Here is a 13,094-nt window from a genome sequence, read left to right as displayed (position 1 = left end):
GGGCCTGCAGATTACCAATTCGGAACAGTGGGAGGCCGCATTGCTTAGCTCTGATCCAAGCCGGCAAAACGCAATCACGGCTTGGGCCAAGGAGGTCGTCGAGCGCCATCGAGCGATGACCACCCCTGGGGCGGCTTGAGGAGAAGCGAACTCCCACGAAGAAAGAACTTTCGAAATTCTCCTCAATAAAGTTTCCTCCTCCTCCTCCTCCTCCTTCCAACCACGTTAGAAACGAGGTCCAGGAAAGGGCGGCGGCCCTCAGGAGTAGTTCAAGCGCACCGTCCTGGATCAAAAACGGCGGAAGCGAATAGCATCGTCGCGTAGAGGGCGTGGAAAGCCTGTGGACGATGGTCAAGCAGAGCGCGTGGTTGATTTGAAGACGGACCGCAGTAAGAGAAAGGAGGATTTTCCAAGCCGTGAATTTTTCGAGCGGCATCGGCCTGCGAAAGCAGCTAGGCCACGAAGGGCGAGGCCACCCGAGAGAACAGAAAGGGCCAAATCTTGCGTAGGAATGTGAATGGCTTGAGCAGCAAGGGCCGTACATGTAGGCGATGAGCCGAAAACAAAGAGGAAGAAAGAGACGTTCTCCCTCTCCGAAGCTACTTGGAAACGAAATAAACAACAGTGTGCCAACCAGACAGGTTTCAGGCGGGAGCAAAGAACAGCTTATCGTACCACGTGTTGTGCACTCCCGCCCCGAGGGTACCTGCGGTACGCGGAAGTTCTGGGCGCGTTGGGGAAGCAGGGAGACGGCACTGCCGGTCAAGGAGGGACTTGTGCCCTTCCCTTTTGGCAGGGCCGTCGCCTGCCTCTCTGTCAACACTAAAACCGGGCCTTTTTTCAACACTGTAGAGGGAGACACCTTATTGTAGCAATTCAGGATAGCTTTTTTACTTCTTATTTGTGGTTCAGTTTTCTGTCAGTGGATGTTGTATGTCTCAAACGCGGTTGAGATATGTATGGCTAGTCGTGTTGCGGCAAAATAGAGAATTTTAGCTTACCGTGATCCGCGATCCGCTACCGTGATCCGCCACCGCGCGTTCCACTGCGCATGCCCAAATCCCCTTGACGCCGATAGATGGCGCCACATACTAGATGTCGGCACAGACCTGTCGCGTCGGGACCAATCGGCTTGAGCGCCCCGCCCACGTGCGGTAGAGAGTCACGGTAGCGGATCGCGGTAAGCTAAATCTCTCTAATAAATGAGGCTTTAGAGGAAAAAACTGAAAGATTGACTTTCTCGGGGCGAATTTGGGGTGTTTGCTCCTCGTGTTATATATTGTTATACTTCGGCCTACCTTGCCGCTGTTGGCTATGGTGAGATGCTTGGGATTTGTCTTGGTGCTCACAAAGAAGATAGTCATCCCACGGGTGCAGAGCGCATCTCGCCGCGGCAAGTGATTAGCGACACTGGCCGGTCAAAATTTTCCTGCATAACAAGAACGCCTCATCTGCCTCATGCAATTAAGATATTGCCGGAGGCATGCCCTCAGAAGCATGTGTGTGTGAAAGTGCGAGAAAGTGTAGCATTCGAGATACTCTCCTTTCGGCTGGTCCGCCTTCTTTTGGACACAACTGGGGATTGGAGGCTAACCCAGCGGACACGGCCTCTTCAGGAGACACCGATGAGGTGTGACCCCTTTCGAGACCTCTTCAGGCGGCGGACGAGCTGTTAGGATCGAGCTCCTAACCGCGGTTCGCGCGGCTCCTGCAGCAGCCTCCGACTGGAGTCGAGTGGGTGCAGACGAGCGGCGGACGCCCTTTTACAAGGCCCGGTGCTGCTCCGCATGGCACCAGCGCATTGAGAATCCTCGGCGCCGGGCGTGTCCGGACAAGACAGCCAGAAAAACTGGAGCCTCAGCGAGCGCTGGCGCCGTGGAGTAGCGGCCCCCTCTCCCGCTTCGCGCCGTGGAATCATTTCGTAATACCATACCAATTTATCATTTCGTCGAATTATCTCAAAATATACCCCATCAATTCGACATTTTGTCAAATAATTTCGTACCCTACCATTTCGCGGCCAACTACTACAGTTTGAATGCTACAGTTTGAACTATACTTTGAATGCTACCGGCTTTCTGGCCCATAAAAGACGACGCTCGGCCGGTGGTCGAGAGTGGCGTTCGCCACCTGCGTCGCAGCAGCGTTCGCCAGCTGGAAATGAGGGTCACCGTAGAAGGCATCCCAATTTCTCGTGAAGAATTAGCAGCCAGTGATTGGTTGACTAAGTAAACAAGCTCCGGGAAGCGCGAACAACATCAGGACCTGCCGTGCCAGATTTCCCTGGAGACAAAGCGGGACCGAACCAAGCGTCCCAAATCGACAATGGGCTACGTGCGAAGACGGAACCTGAACTCACGCCTCGGCAGCGAGGACGCTTACTAGCCAAAAAATCTGTAGCATCGAATTAGCCTCGCTTACTCAGCAACGCTCTCAAGCTAATTGTGCGCCCACGGGGCGGACTGCTACTCTCCAAGATTACAACCTACCAACTACTGGAAGCGATTTGCACTGCTGCTCGCTTCACCAGGGACGCTGTTCGTCACGAAGACCTAATACAAGCTAACCTGATCCAGAATACTTTCGCGTACTGCACCCCAGTCGTCGAAAGAGCTGAACGGGTGATGCAACTCAAAGAGATCGCCGTTGACGTATGAGATATCCGTCTACTGCGCTCCAGATGATAGTTCGAGCCGTGGTGTGATTCGCGGCGTCGACCTCCGACATGGATCGAAATACAATCCAAGGAGAGTTACAAGACAACCGTAACCCACCTTGTGGACTTTCGGGGGCTCGGGAACACCACCGCAGTACTCACCACATTCGCTCAGCGCCAAGTGCCTACCTGGGTCTACTTTTGCAATAGTCGCCACAGATGCAACTTATTCAAGAAGAAGTACGAGGTGTGCTATCGCTGTGGCGAGCTCGGTCATCGAGCCGATGTTTGTGCAAGCACAACTACCAACTGCAGAGGTTGCGGACTATCCAATCCTACCAACGACCACACGTGCAAACCAATCTGTCGCCTGTGCGGCAAAGAACATCTCACGGGCGATAGTCGCTGCAGGGAAATCTTCAGGATTCCTTACGAAGTCAAGCGCAGGAAGTGGGAGAAAATTCGAAATGCTGAGGAAGAGAAACTCAAGACCCAAGAGACCGCCAAGCGGATCACGCTCCAGCGCACCAGCCGATGGGACCGGCAACGCTCCGATAGCCAGCAGCGGCAGCTCCGAGACCGCTTGAGCTCTTTTCCACCGCTCAAGTCTCCCGCTCCACGGATGGGTTCTCAGGGGACCTCCCGGACCAATCCCGGGCCACCTGCAGTCGTCCAGCAGACTTTCCTCATCCTTTGCAGCAGCCACCTCGGCTACCACCATCTCTATACCCGATCTACGAGAACGTCAAGAACCGGTGAGTACGCAGGAAGGGACTCCCACTACTCTAGACACATACAAAGCGATTGTGGAACTGACAGCAGTCATCCAACAACTTATACTCAGAGTAGAGGCTCTCGAAAAGCCAATGGCCACACTCACTCCGTCTCCCCCGCATCCGCTGGGATCATGTGAATCAGTACCTATGGATATCGCTCCTCCCAACCGATCCGCACAAAAACGCAAAGCAACGTCCGACACCGACTCACCCGCGGAAGGTTGGCAGGCGCGTTTTGCCAAAGTTGGTTGGTTTGTGGGGTTTAACGTCCCAAAGCGACTCAGGCTATGAGAGACGCCGTAGTGGAGGACTCCGGAAATTTCGACCACCTGGGGTTTTTCAACGTGCACTGACATCGCACGTTAAAGTTGAGGAAAGCTGCAACCTAAGTCAAACTCACATCAAGAAGCACACATCGAACGCTCACTCAACACAATCGGCTCACAAGTCACGCAACAATTTGAGATGCTGAGCAAAGCTATAGAAGCACAGGTCAAACTCCTCGCTGCCGTGGTACCCGCGGCCCCTGCGCCGACACCCGTTCAAACCCCACAACTAGCTATCCCAGCCTAATCATGGCGAGCAGCTCGGGTAACACCACCATCTGGCAGTGGAACTGTCGTGGGTTCGCGCGTAAACGTCCGGTCCTCCAGCAGTTCCTCGCCGCGAGTGATCGCCCCTAACTAATAGCTCTCCAGGAATGCAACAAGAACACGAAACTTGCCGGTTACAGTACATACCTATCGGAACGAGTAAAACCTCGAATAGCTACTCTCGTCAAACGTAATCTCACTGTCCTCCAGCACAATTTAGATCCAACTTTCACCGAATACCTCTTCTTAGAAATATTACCTCGACCCTCGCGTAAACATTACACTAGTCTGTTTATAATTAATGTCTACAGCCCTTCCCGAGCTCATAAGGATATTTTCGGTCCGCTTTTCCTCAAAGCCCAGCAGCTGGCGCAGGGGCAACCCCTCCTCATTCTCGGTGACTTTAATGCGCATCACCGCGCTTGGGGCTACCACTATGACTCTGCTAAAGGTCGACGCCTTTGGAATGACTGGCATACGCACCAGCTGATCCTTATCACGGACGTGTCCTACCCCACTAGACACGGTACGGGCGCGTGATAAAACGCCGGATTTTGCCTTTACGACCTCCGGAGTTAAAGCGACTTGGTGTCACACTCACGAAAACTTTGGGAGTGATCACTTCGTACTCGAAATCGTAATACACGAGCCCACCAGACAATGTACGAGGCTGGCTCAGGTGATTGACTGGGACTCCTTCCGGACGCACAGGAAACAGCAGGACAAACCTCCCGCTATTACTGATATCAAGGCGTGGACAACCGAAATTGTCAAACAAGTGGCCGACGCCATTCAAACCGTCGAGTTAGAGGACAGTATCCCACACTGCGACCGCTACTACGCCCATCTGTGGGAGCGCAAGAAGTCGCTCTAAGCTCTACTTGCCACTCGGAAATGGGACCGCAATATCCGGCGTAGACTGACGCGCGCACATACGAATATCGAGAACTATGCAATAGAACTCACTCGATATGTGACCAGATGAACAAGAGTCCAAACGCTCGTAAGACGTGGAACCTCCTTCGACATTTACTCGACCCAGCAGGAGGCAAGCTCCAGACACGCCAACAGCTCGAGCGAATCTTCCACCAGTATCCTGGCACATCTGACGAGCTCAAACAAGAGCTTATAAATACTTACATCCGCCCTGAACCAACAACCAACCTCCCCTTCTATCAGGGCGCGGACAATCTCTGTCTAGACGCTCCAATCACTTTTGCGGAGGTCCGAGCAGAACTCAATCGCCTCAAGACGACTTCAGCGGCCGGCCCTGACTGCATTTCAAATAAAATGCTTAGGAATCTAGACGACGCATCCATTCATGCTCTTACCGACTATTTCCAAGAATGTTGGGCCAGCGGTACCATCCCTCAAGAGTGGAAATGCGCCAATCTAGTCCTCATCCCCAAGCCGGGCAAACCACCAACCTTGGCCAACCTCCGTCCCATCTCTCTCACGTCCTGCGTTGGGAAGCTGATGGAACACGTTATCCAGACCAGACTCTCACGATACCTTATTGAAGACAACCATCTACCAGACACAATGTTCGGCTTCCGCCCTCATAGCGGCCCCGGACATTATGCTTCTTCTCCATCATCAGGTAGTCATGAGACGTACACTATAGACACGAAAGTCATCGTCGGCCTCGATGTTGCCAAGGCATTCGACAACGTCCTCCATGAAGCGATTCTTCAACGACTTCAAGCTCTTGGTGTTGGACATCGCATGTATGCGTACATCCGAAACTTTCTCACCGACCGCCCAGTGCAACTTAAAGCCGGCACTGAAGATCCTTCCATCATCTCTCCGGGAAACCGTGGCACGCCGCAAGGCGCCGTACTTTCGCCGATGCTTTTTAACGTCGCACTGATAGGCCTGCCGAAGCTACTGGCCGACATCCCCCACCTGCATCACAGCATTTATGCTGACGACCTCACACTTTGGGTCACACGCGGCAGTGACGGCCAGATTGAAGAGACTTTACAGACCGCGATCGAACGGATTGGAGATTATCTAAGTACAGTTGGCCTCACTTGCTCGGCGACAAAGTCCGAGTATATCATCATCCCTTCCCCGGGACGACGGCCTTCAAAGATACTTCCTGATATCATTGCAACCTCCAGGTGCAAGGAAATTTCCCGATTCCTCGAACAGACAACATCAGGATCTTAGGCTTGCATCTACAGGCCAACGGCAGCAACATCACGATCCAACGCATCGACCAGTCGGTTGTACAGATCGGACGCCTCCTTAAGCGAATCTCCAACAAGCATCATGGCATGCGAGAGTCCAACCTCCTGCGCCTCATTCAAGCTTTCATCTGCTCCCGCATCACTCTGGACCCTACTTACGTCTCACTCGTGCCGAAAGCGAACGGCTAGAGGCGTCACTTCGAAAAGCATACAAGACGGCCCTAGGTCTTCCCATGTCCACAGCTACTCATAAGCTCATGGCTCTCGGAATCTCCAATACCGTGAGCGAACTGATCGAGGCGGCTCCACTCACACACGCTGGCCGAGCGGTACTGCAGCAAGTTGGGATCTCCCCGCCGAGATCGGCCCCAAGTTATGCTGAATTTACACCGGAATATCGCCTAAATCTCCGCATTCCTCCCATTCCCAAACGGATGCACCCGGAACACCACGCCGAGAGACGGGCCGACCGGGCTCGTCCAATTCGAGAAACGCTTCAGCGGACGTCCGGACGTCACGTATACGGACGCTTCTTACCATCCATCGAGGCCAGCGATGGTGGCGGTAGCTCTCGCCCCTCACCGCAGCTGGTACACAGCCTGCAGCATTCGCAATGCAGAAACAGTCACCGCAGCTGAGGAGGAATTGCCATTGCGCTAGCGCGAACCGACCCTAATACCGAAGTCGTCATCAGTGACTCTCAACAGGCTATTCGCAATTACGATGCTGGCCTTATCTCTTGCCAGGCGTTACACATTCTACGTTCTACAGCACCCTCTTCCACATCTCGCTTACTTCTTTGGGCTCCAGCCCACGAGTCGTTCAGCGGAAACGCCCAGGCACACACTCTCGCTCGAGATCTCAGCTGCCGAGCCGAGAGTATGATCAGCCACCCTGCTTCCGCTGACACTAATATCTCACGCGCTTCTCTACTCACCACTTACACGGACATACTCCAGCACTACCGACTCCAAAGGTGCACATGTCCTCCCGCACACCGCGATCTAACAAGACGCGAGGCCGTCTAATGGCGCAAATTACAAACTGGCAGCTTCCCACACCCCCTCTTATACAGCAGGATCTTTCCGGATCAGATAGCCCCCATGTGTAACCACTGCTCAACTCCGGCCACACTCATACACATGGTGTGAACTTGTACACATTACAACACAGACAACACAAACACCCCAGAGACGTGGGAGTGACGTGCGAGAGTCTCTCCTGTGTACTTCCGAGCCAGCAGACCAACGCTGGCTTATTCAGCGCGCGGTGGAGGCCGCGGCATTCCAAAGGATCCCCGCCGACCTCCTCTAAGTCAGCGCAACCGGTCGTCTGACTGGTCCCGTTTTTGGGCGCAATAAATGAGTTCACCACCACCACCGGTGGTCGAGAGACTGTCGTGCGAGTTCACCGTGCGTTGTGCTCCTCGGCCGGAGGGAACGTGGTGGCTTCTCCCTGGCCGGCGCTGTACGCGGACAGTCCGGTAGCCACTAGTTTTAGCCACTAGTGCTATCCTAATCGCGTCAGAGAGGTCGCCGGGAGTACTAAACTTCCACGCTCCACGCAAAGCTTTTAAATTTGGCTCGAATACTCGCACTGCGTTTTTAGATTGCTTCCACTAGAATATTGGAGAAAGTATCGCTCACTTTTTAAAGAAAATATGAAAAAGATTGCCAATTGACATAGAGGTGTTAAAGGGGATGTCGCGGCTACGTGCACAGCTTTTGCGCAGTAGGCTCAAGCCATGTTTACCCCCCCGCTCCCTCTTTTTCATAGCATTCGGCAAGCGCGTAGAAATGCGGAATGGGTATTGCTGGATCAATTACGTTTAAAAGTTATTCAAGAAAATGTATGACTGACGAAAACTAAGTAGGCATGCGTTCCTACGGTACAGAGCGGGCTTTATGCACACGCAAGATAACCGAACAAATTACGACCATGGTGCATTTATGGACGCAACATGCCTCTGATGTACATGATGTTCGCGAACAGCTAGCTCGTGTGCACTCATATGTCAATAGCTTAAAACAGCATATACATTTTCGATTGACAATTTTTGACTGCTCATATTTCCTCAGACAACCGCGTAATACAGCCCCAAAGTTCAGTTGATGTGAATTATGCATGGGAAGTCCGATAGGAAGCAGTAAAGCTCAGGCAAGGCAATGGCTTCAGCAGTGCATTTTGCACACCTTCGTTTATTGGGTCGTTCCCCGATACTGCGAGTCGTGCTTCTCTTTCTGGAGTTGCCCCGTCTCTATTGGCTTGCTTTCACTGTCACTGCTTCGCTAATTGTTTTTACAAGCTATATTCACTGGGTGATCTGATTCCGCCATTAGTTGCAAAAGGCCACTGAAAAATGCAAAAAGCAATGCTATGTACAATAAGACTTTTATTCGGCTGGCAAGCAGTGATACAGGCTAGAGTGGGTGGATGCTTATAAATAAACACTTTCTCAAGAGTTGTGATAACATGGGTATTCACTGCAAATCCTAGAAATGTCAGATGTGGAACACTAGACATGAACACTGCTGCACAAACAATAAAATGTACTTTATGCAATACCATAGCATCTGATGAAATGTGAATGCACTGCTTTGCAATGAAACATGGCCTTTGCCATAAAAATGGCCCATGAAAAGGATTCTCTGTAATAACAGTATGCGAGATATGCTTTTATACAGGTGCTTCCTGCTTGTTGACCACAGTGTAAATACCTCGCTCGGGAATACACAGACCAGAACTTCAATAAAGGCGGAACTCTCTGAACACACTAACAATCATTTAGTTAGTGAAAAAACAAACAAACAAAAAAAAACCTCAAATCCACAACACATGAAGAACATAGAACCCATCTAACAATACAAAATTTGAAAGTTTCATGCACGCATGCCCATCCACAAGGCAATGCAGATGAATAGGGGCAGTGTGCAAGAAAAGTAAGGGTTAAAAAGCCAAGTAATTGATTCAGCACCAAATAAGAGCTAGACATGCATTGTACCTTTTAGAAGGCTTAAAAATGTGCTCCCTGGGATTCAACTTGGACAGTCTTCTAGGATGGCTGAAGAAGAACGGACGAGACAAGAATACGCTGCGAGGCCAGATAGAACAAATACAAAAGAAAAAATATAGAGCACAATCAGTACACAGAAAACTGAGTGGGCGATTTTGAGTGAACCGCTGCTTGAATCCAGTTTGAAAAAAGAAAAAAGTTGCACTTGAATTTTCTGCTGTTTCTTTAGGCATAGCAAGTCTCTGCCTCGAGTTCCTTCATTTAAATTATGCACAAGTCATTAAATTTGGTGCAAAACTGCTTTCTGATGCTACTAATTGGAGATGTGGGGAGTATGAAAACTGAAATATTGACACCGCTTTAATGCTTCGATTTGCTAGCCTGCCCAAATGACCTAAAAGCTAATGCCTAACATATGCTTCTGGTCACGTGAAACGTGTGGTCAAACAGGTGGTCGAAATTTCCAGAGCCTTCTACTATAGGCTCCTACAGTCGATCTCGCTTTAGGACATTAAATCCCTTCAACGAACCAAAAACCACTGTCCGGATGCTTAGTTCTAAACCCCAAAACTATGAGAAAATAATTTAATACTATAATAAGTTACTGACTGGTTGCAGGCAAATTTCGTATGATGAGTTATGTTTCCTGGCCTTCGCACCATTCTGAAGGGAAAAAAATGCGCCACAAAATTTCATTCTAAAATCCCTTCTTAGGACGACCTAAATCACACACGTACACACAAAGAATGAAAATTCACAGGTTTCGCAGCAAGACTGCATTCTTTTGCAGACAAGAGCTCAATGCTGTGGGAAGCACAGCTAAATATATATATGACAAGAAAATATGGTACTGTGTTACGACTAACCCTAGGTAGGTTAGCACAAGATTCTGACGCTGGACAATTTAGCTGAGAAAGTGACAAAAAAGAGAGAGAGAGAGAGAAGAAACATCAAAAAAACCGACTGGCCTCTAGTGCCAGTTATGCCCGCTAGGGTTCTGGTGAGATCAACAACTGACGAAGCCAAAGGAAACCAACACAATGAAGCAAAGACAACTTGCCAACTCTAAGAATGGCTGCTCTGTCGGCATTCGTCGTCCCCTAAATTACATTCTACATGACACATCATCGCATTGGCCTGGACGTGGCTTGAAAACCACTGCAATAAGGTGCGGGTGGTCTCAACTGAAATTTAATGAGCGCTGGTAATTAGTACTCGGCCATCCTTGTGCAAAATTAATCTTGCAATGAAATGAGCTCCGAATATCTCAATTCAACAAAAAAGGTAAATAATCTACTCTCTCCACCTCCAAACAAAATATAATTTGACATTTAAACCTTAACTATTTTTCAGTTGAGAAAATTCGCATGCAACTTCCACAGCCCGTGAGTATCAACATGTTGCAACCTGACAGGCGATTCCCAAGATGTGACAGCCCGATGCTCCAATTTGACGCTGCAAACGGTACAGCAAAAGCTGACGACACGTGCAACATTACGCTGTAAGGTCATGCGACATGGTCGTCAACTCGCTAAACTTCTTGTTCTGGCAACATCTAGGCATCAAAGTAACCTCACCGGGCCACACTCCTCCACATTTGAGAGTTCAAGCAGGCAATGGTGTATCGTGCAACATGAAGGCCTCAAACTTCATTTACGAGCGGCCAGAAACCTGATCATGGTCTCACTGTACTGCGAGCTCTTGGCTAACAGAACAGGTCATGATTTTTAAAACATCTAACTCCAGACATCCAAGGGCAGCTTACAAAGGAAGGCAAGCAAACCGGAATAGAAACTACAACTGCTTCAGACTTTTCCAACGAGAACACCAACTTGTGACACTTCTGTTGCAAGGCGAGGGCACCCAACCTCCTTTGTTCTCAAATGAAAAAGTTATGCTGCAGACAATGACATTGCGGGAACAGATTCTGCTATATTACAAAGCATTTTGAGTGAGCGAGGAATTAAATTATGTCACACTTCCTTGCTACAACAAAAATGACCAGTGGCTCTTGTTCATATTCTCGAATTTTATGGTGGTTCATCAAAATAAGCGCTGTACACAGATATCCTCGATTGCCATACGTCAAAAAGGCAGTCTTTGTCAAAAATATACGGCCCAGGGCTTTTGCTTCCGAGTCCCGTAACGGGGCTGATTACGCATCTGCCATGTTCGAAACCTCACAGACGATAAATCTAGCCCTCTCTCTTTTCTATGATTACCTATATATTGCAGTATTGCTTCCAGAACCCTAGTTAGAGTGCTTAGAAATGAACCCCTTGGGTCGTACATTCTTGACAGACTGTACAGCCAACTAAATAGAAATGCATTAGCAGGTTGATTTGATAAGCCAATAATAAAAAGAAAAAAGGAATTCAGAACAGCTGAACAAAGATCTCTCACTTCTAGTCAATAATCTTGCCGCACAGAGTGAAGAACTGTATTCCTTTGTTTGCACCTCAATTACATCATAGCCCCCAGGTCATTGGTCACTAAAAGAGGAAATGCGATAATTCCATGCGATACACTCTACATGATGCTGCTGGCAATGGCAAAGGGTCACACAAACAAACCTCAGAGCAGGTATGAGGAGCTGGAAGCCGGTTCTACAGTGCAGTGTGACAATACTTTGCACAACCTGGAGCCGCTTATGTTGGAGACACACCTGGTGGCCAAAAATATAACTGCCCTAGCTAGTAGAGGCAACCATTCCGACCACGGAGCATTTTTTCCCTATTGCCCTTAATGCTGCCTGTGCCTTTGTTCGTGCCCAGGCATTCAATGTCAGGTTGTTTACGCAGATTGGCACACTGAAAGGGGACTTCCAGTCCAGCCTACACTAGGTTTGCGAAACAGTCCAATTTGTACAACAAACACACCACATTCAATATTGCAGACAGTCGCCGCACGTGTGGCAGGCAGCAAGCTGCGCACTGTACAAGTTGCAAAAGTGGGGGTAGGTAGAGGAGGCGCTTGCGCGTTCAGAGTTTGGCTTTCCACATGGTGCAGCAGTCCTGGCACGAGCGCCAAATTGCACACGTGCCCCGGGAAGCCACGATGCGCTGCCTTCTTTCGCTGCCGAGAAACAGCAGTGTCAAGCTATTCTTTTGAAGTCCAGCACCACACTGCAACCTACATTCCCGTTTTGCAAGTCCGCACGCACAACACACACACATACATTCCGATTCACACTCGTCCCCACGGCAATCTGTGCCCCCTTCCGGCGCAGATGGACGAGGCAGCACCTGTCATCACCGGCACGAAGCCAGCTCTGGGACAAGCGCCATGGCGAGGGCGGGTATTGGCGGCGGTGACAATGTTGTGGGCTCGGGCGGTGGGCTCTCCCTTCGTAGGTAGAGGGGAGGGCAGCGCAGGGGCTGCCGCTCGGGTGAGGCAGCGGAGGACGGTGAGGAACTGCTGCTACCACCACCATCCTCAGAGAAGCAGGATGTCGTCGTCGTTGTAGCGGACGTTGAAGGCCCGGCGGCGACGACCTTCCACCGGCTGTTCTTGAAAGAGGTCGGTGTGCTGCATCTCTGTCGCTTCAGACTGCAAGGGCGGGCGTTGGCCATGGTGTCGTGCGAGAGAGCAGGTTGGGTCAATCGGAAAAAAAATACCTTCCATGGTGCTCAACTAGTGGCACTGTCAATCATTTTGGACCCATTCTGCTCCAGCAAAAACATAGCCCCCAGAGTGGACTTTTTAAGCGACCAACAAAAATAATATGTATTGCTAGCTACATCACACCCCCTTACTGACAGTGTAAAAGGCGTAATTATTGTTGGGACCCCAATTTCCGTGAACTGCATGCCCCTCGTAAAAAATTGTTTTCGAGTTAAAACGTGGCCAGAACATCGACTCGTA

The 13,094-nt window shown here is 50.2% G+C and overlaps 1 protein-coding gene across 9 annotated transcripts in view; it reads right to left on the bottom strand.

Moving 5' to 3' along the window:
* Window positions 1–8,589: 8,589 nt before the first annotated feature.
* The window catches only part of LOC146181356 (lysine-specific demethylase 4A-like), an 81,995-nt gene continuing 77,490 nt past the window's right edge, over window positions 8,590–13,094 (bottom strand). For 8 of the 9 annotated variants that reach the window (XM_084576397.1, XM_084576402.1, XM_084576400.1 and 5 more), the window contains one exon: window positions 8,590–12,779. In XM_084576397.1, coding sequence (XP_084432523.1) covers window positions 12,482–12,779 — 298 coding nt within the window. In that variant the 3' untranslated portion in view covers window positions 8,590–12,481. The remainder of the gene's footprint in view (window positions 12,780–13,094) is intronic. The other variant, XM_084576403.1, reaches the window with a different exon arrangement.

Source organism: Amblyomma maculatum, chromosome 8 (genome assembly GCF_055883805.1).
Source record: "Amblyomma maculatum isolate TAMU_Amacu chromosome 8, ASM5588380v1, whole genome shotgun sequence".
NCBI lineage: Eukaryota > Metazoa > Arthropoda > Arachnida > Ixodida > Ixodidae > Amblyomma > Amblyomma maculatum.
The sequence above is the reverse complement of the archived record's forward strand: the minus strand, read 5'-3'. Positions and strand labels throughout refer to the sequence as shown.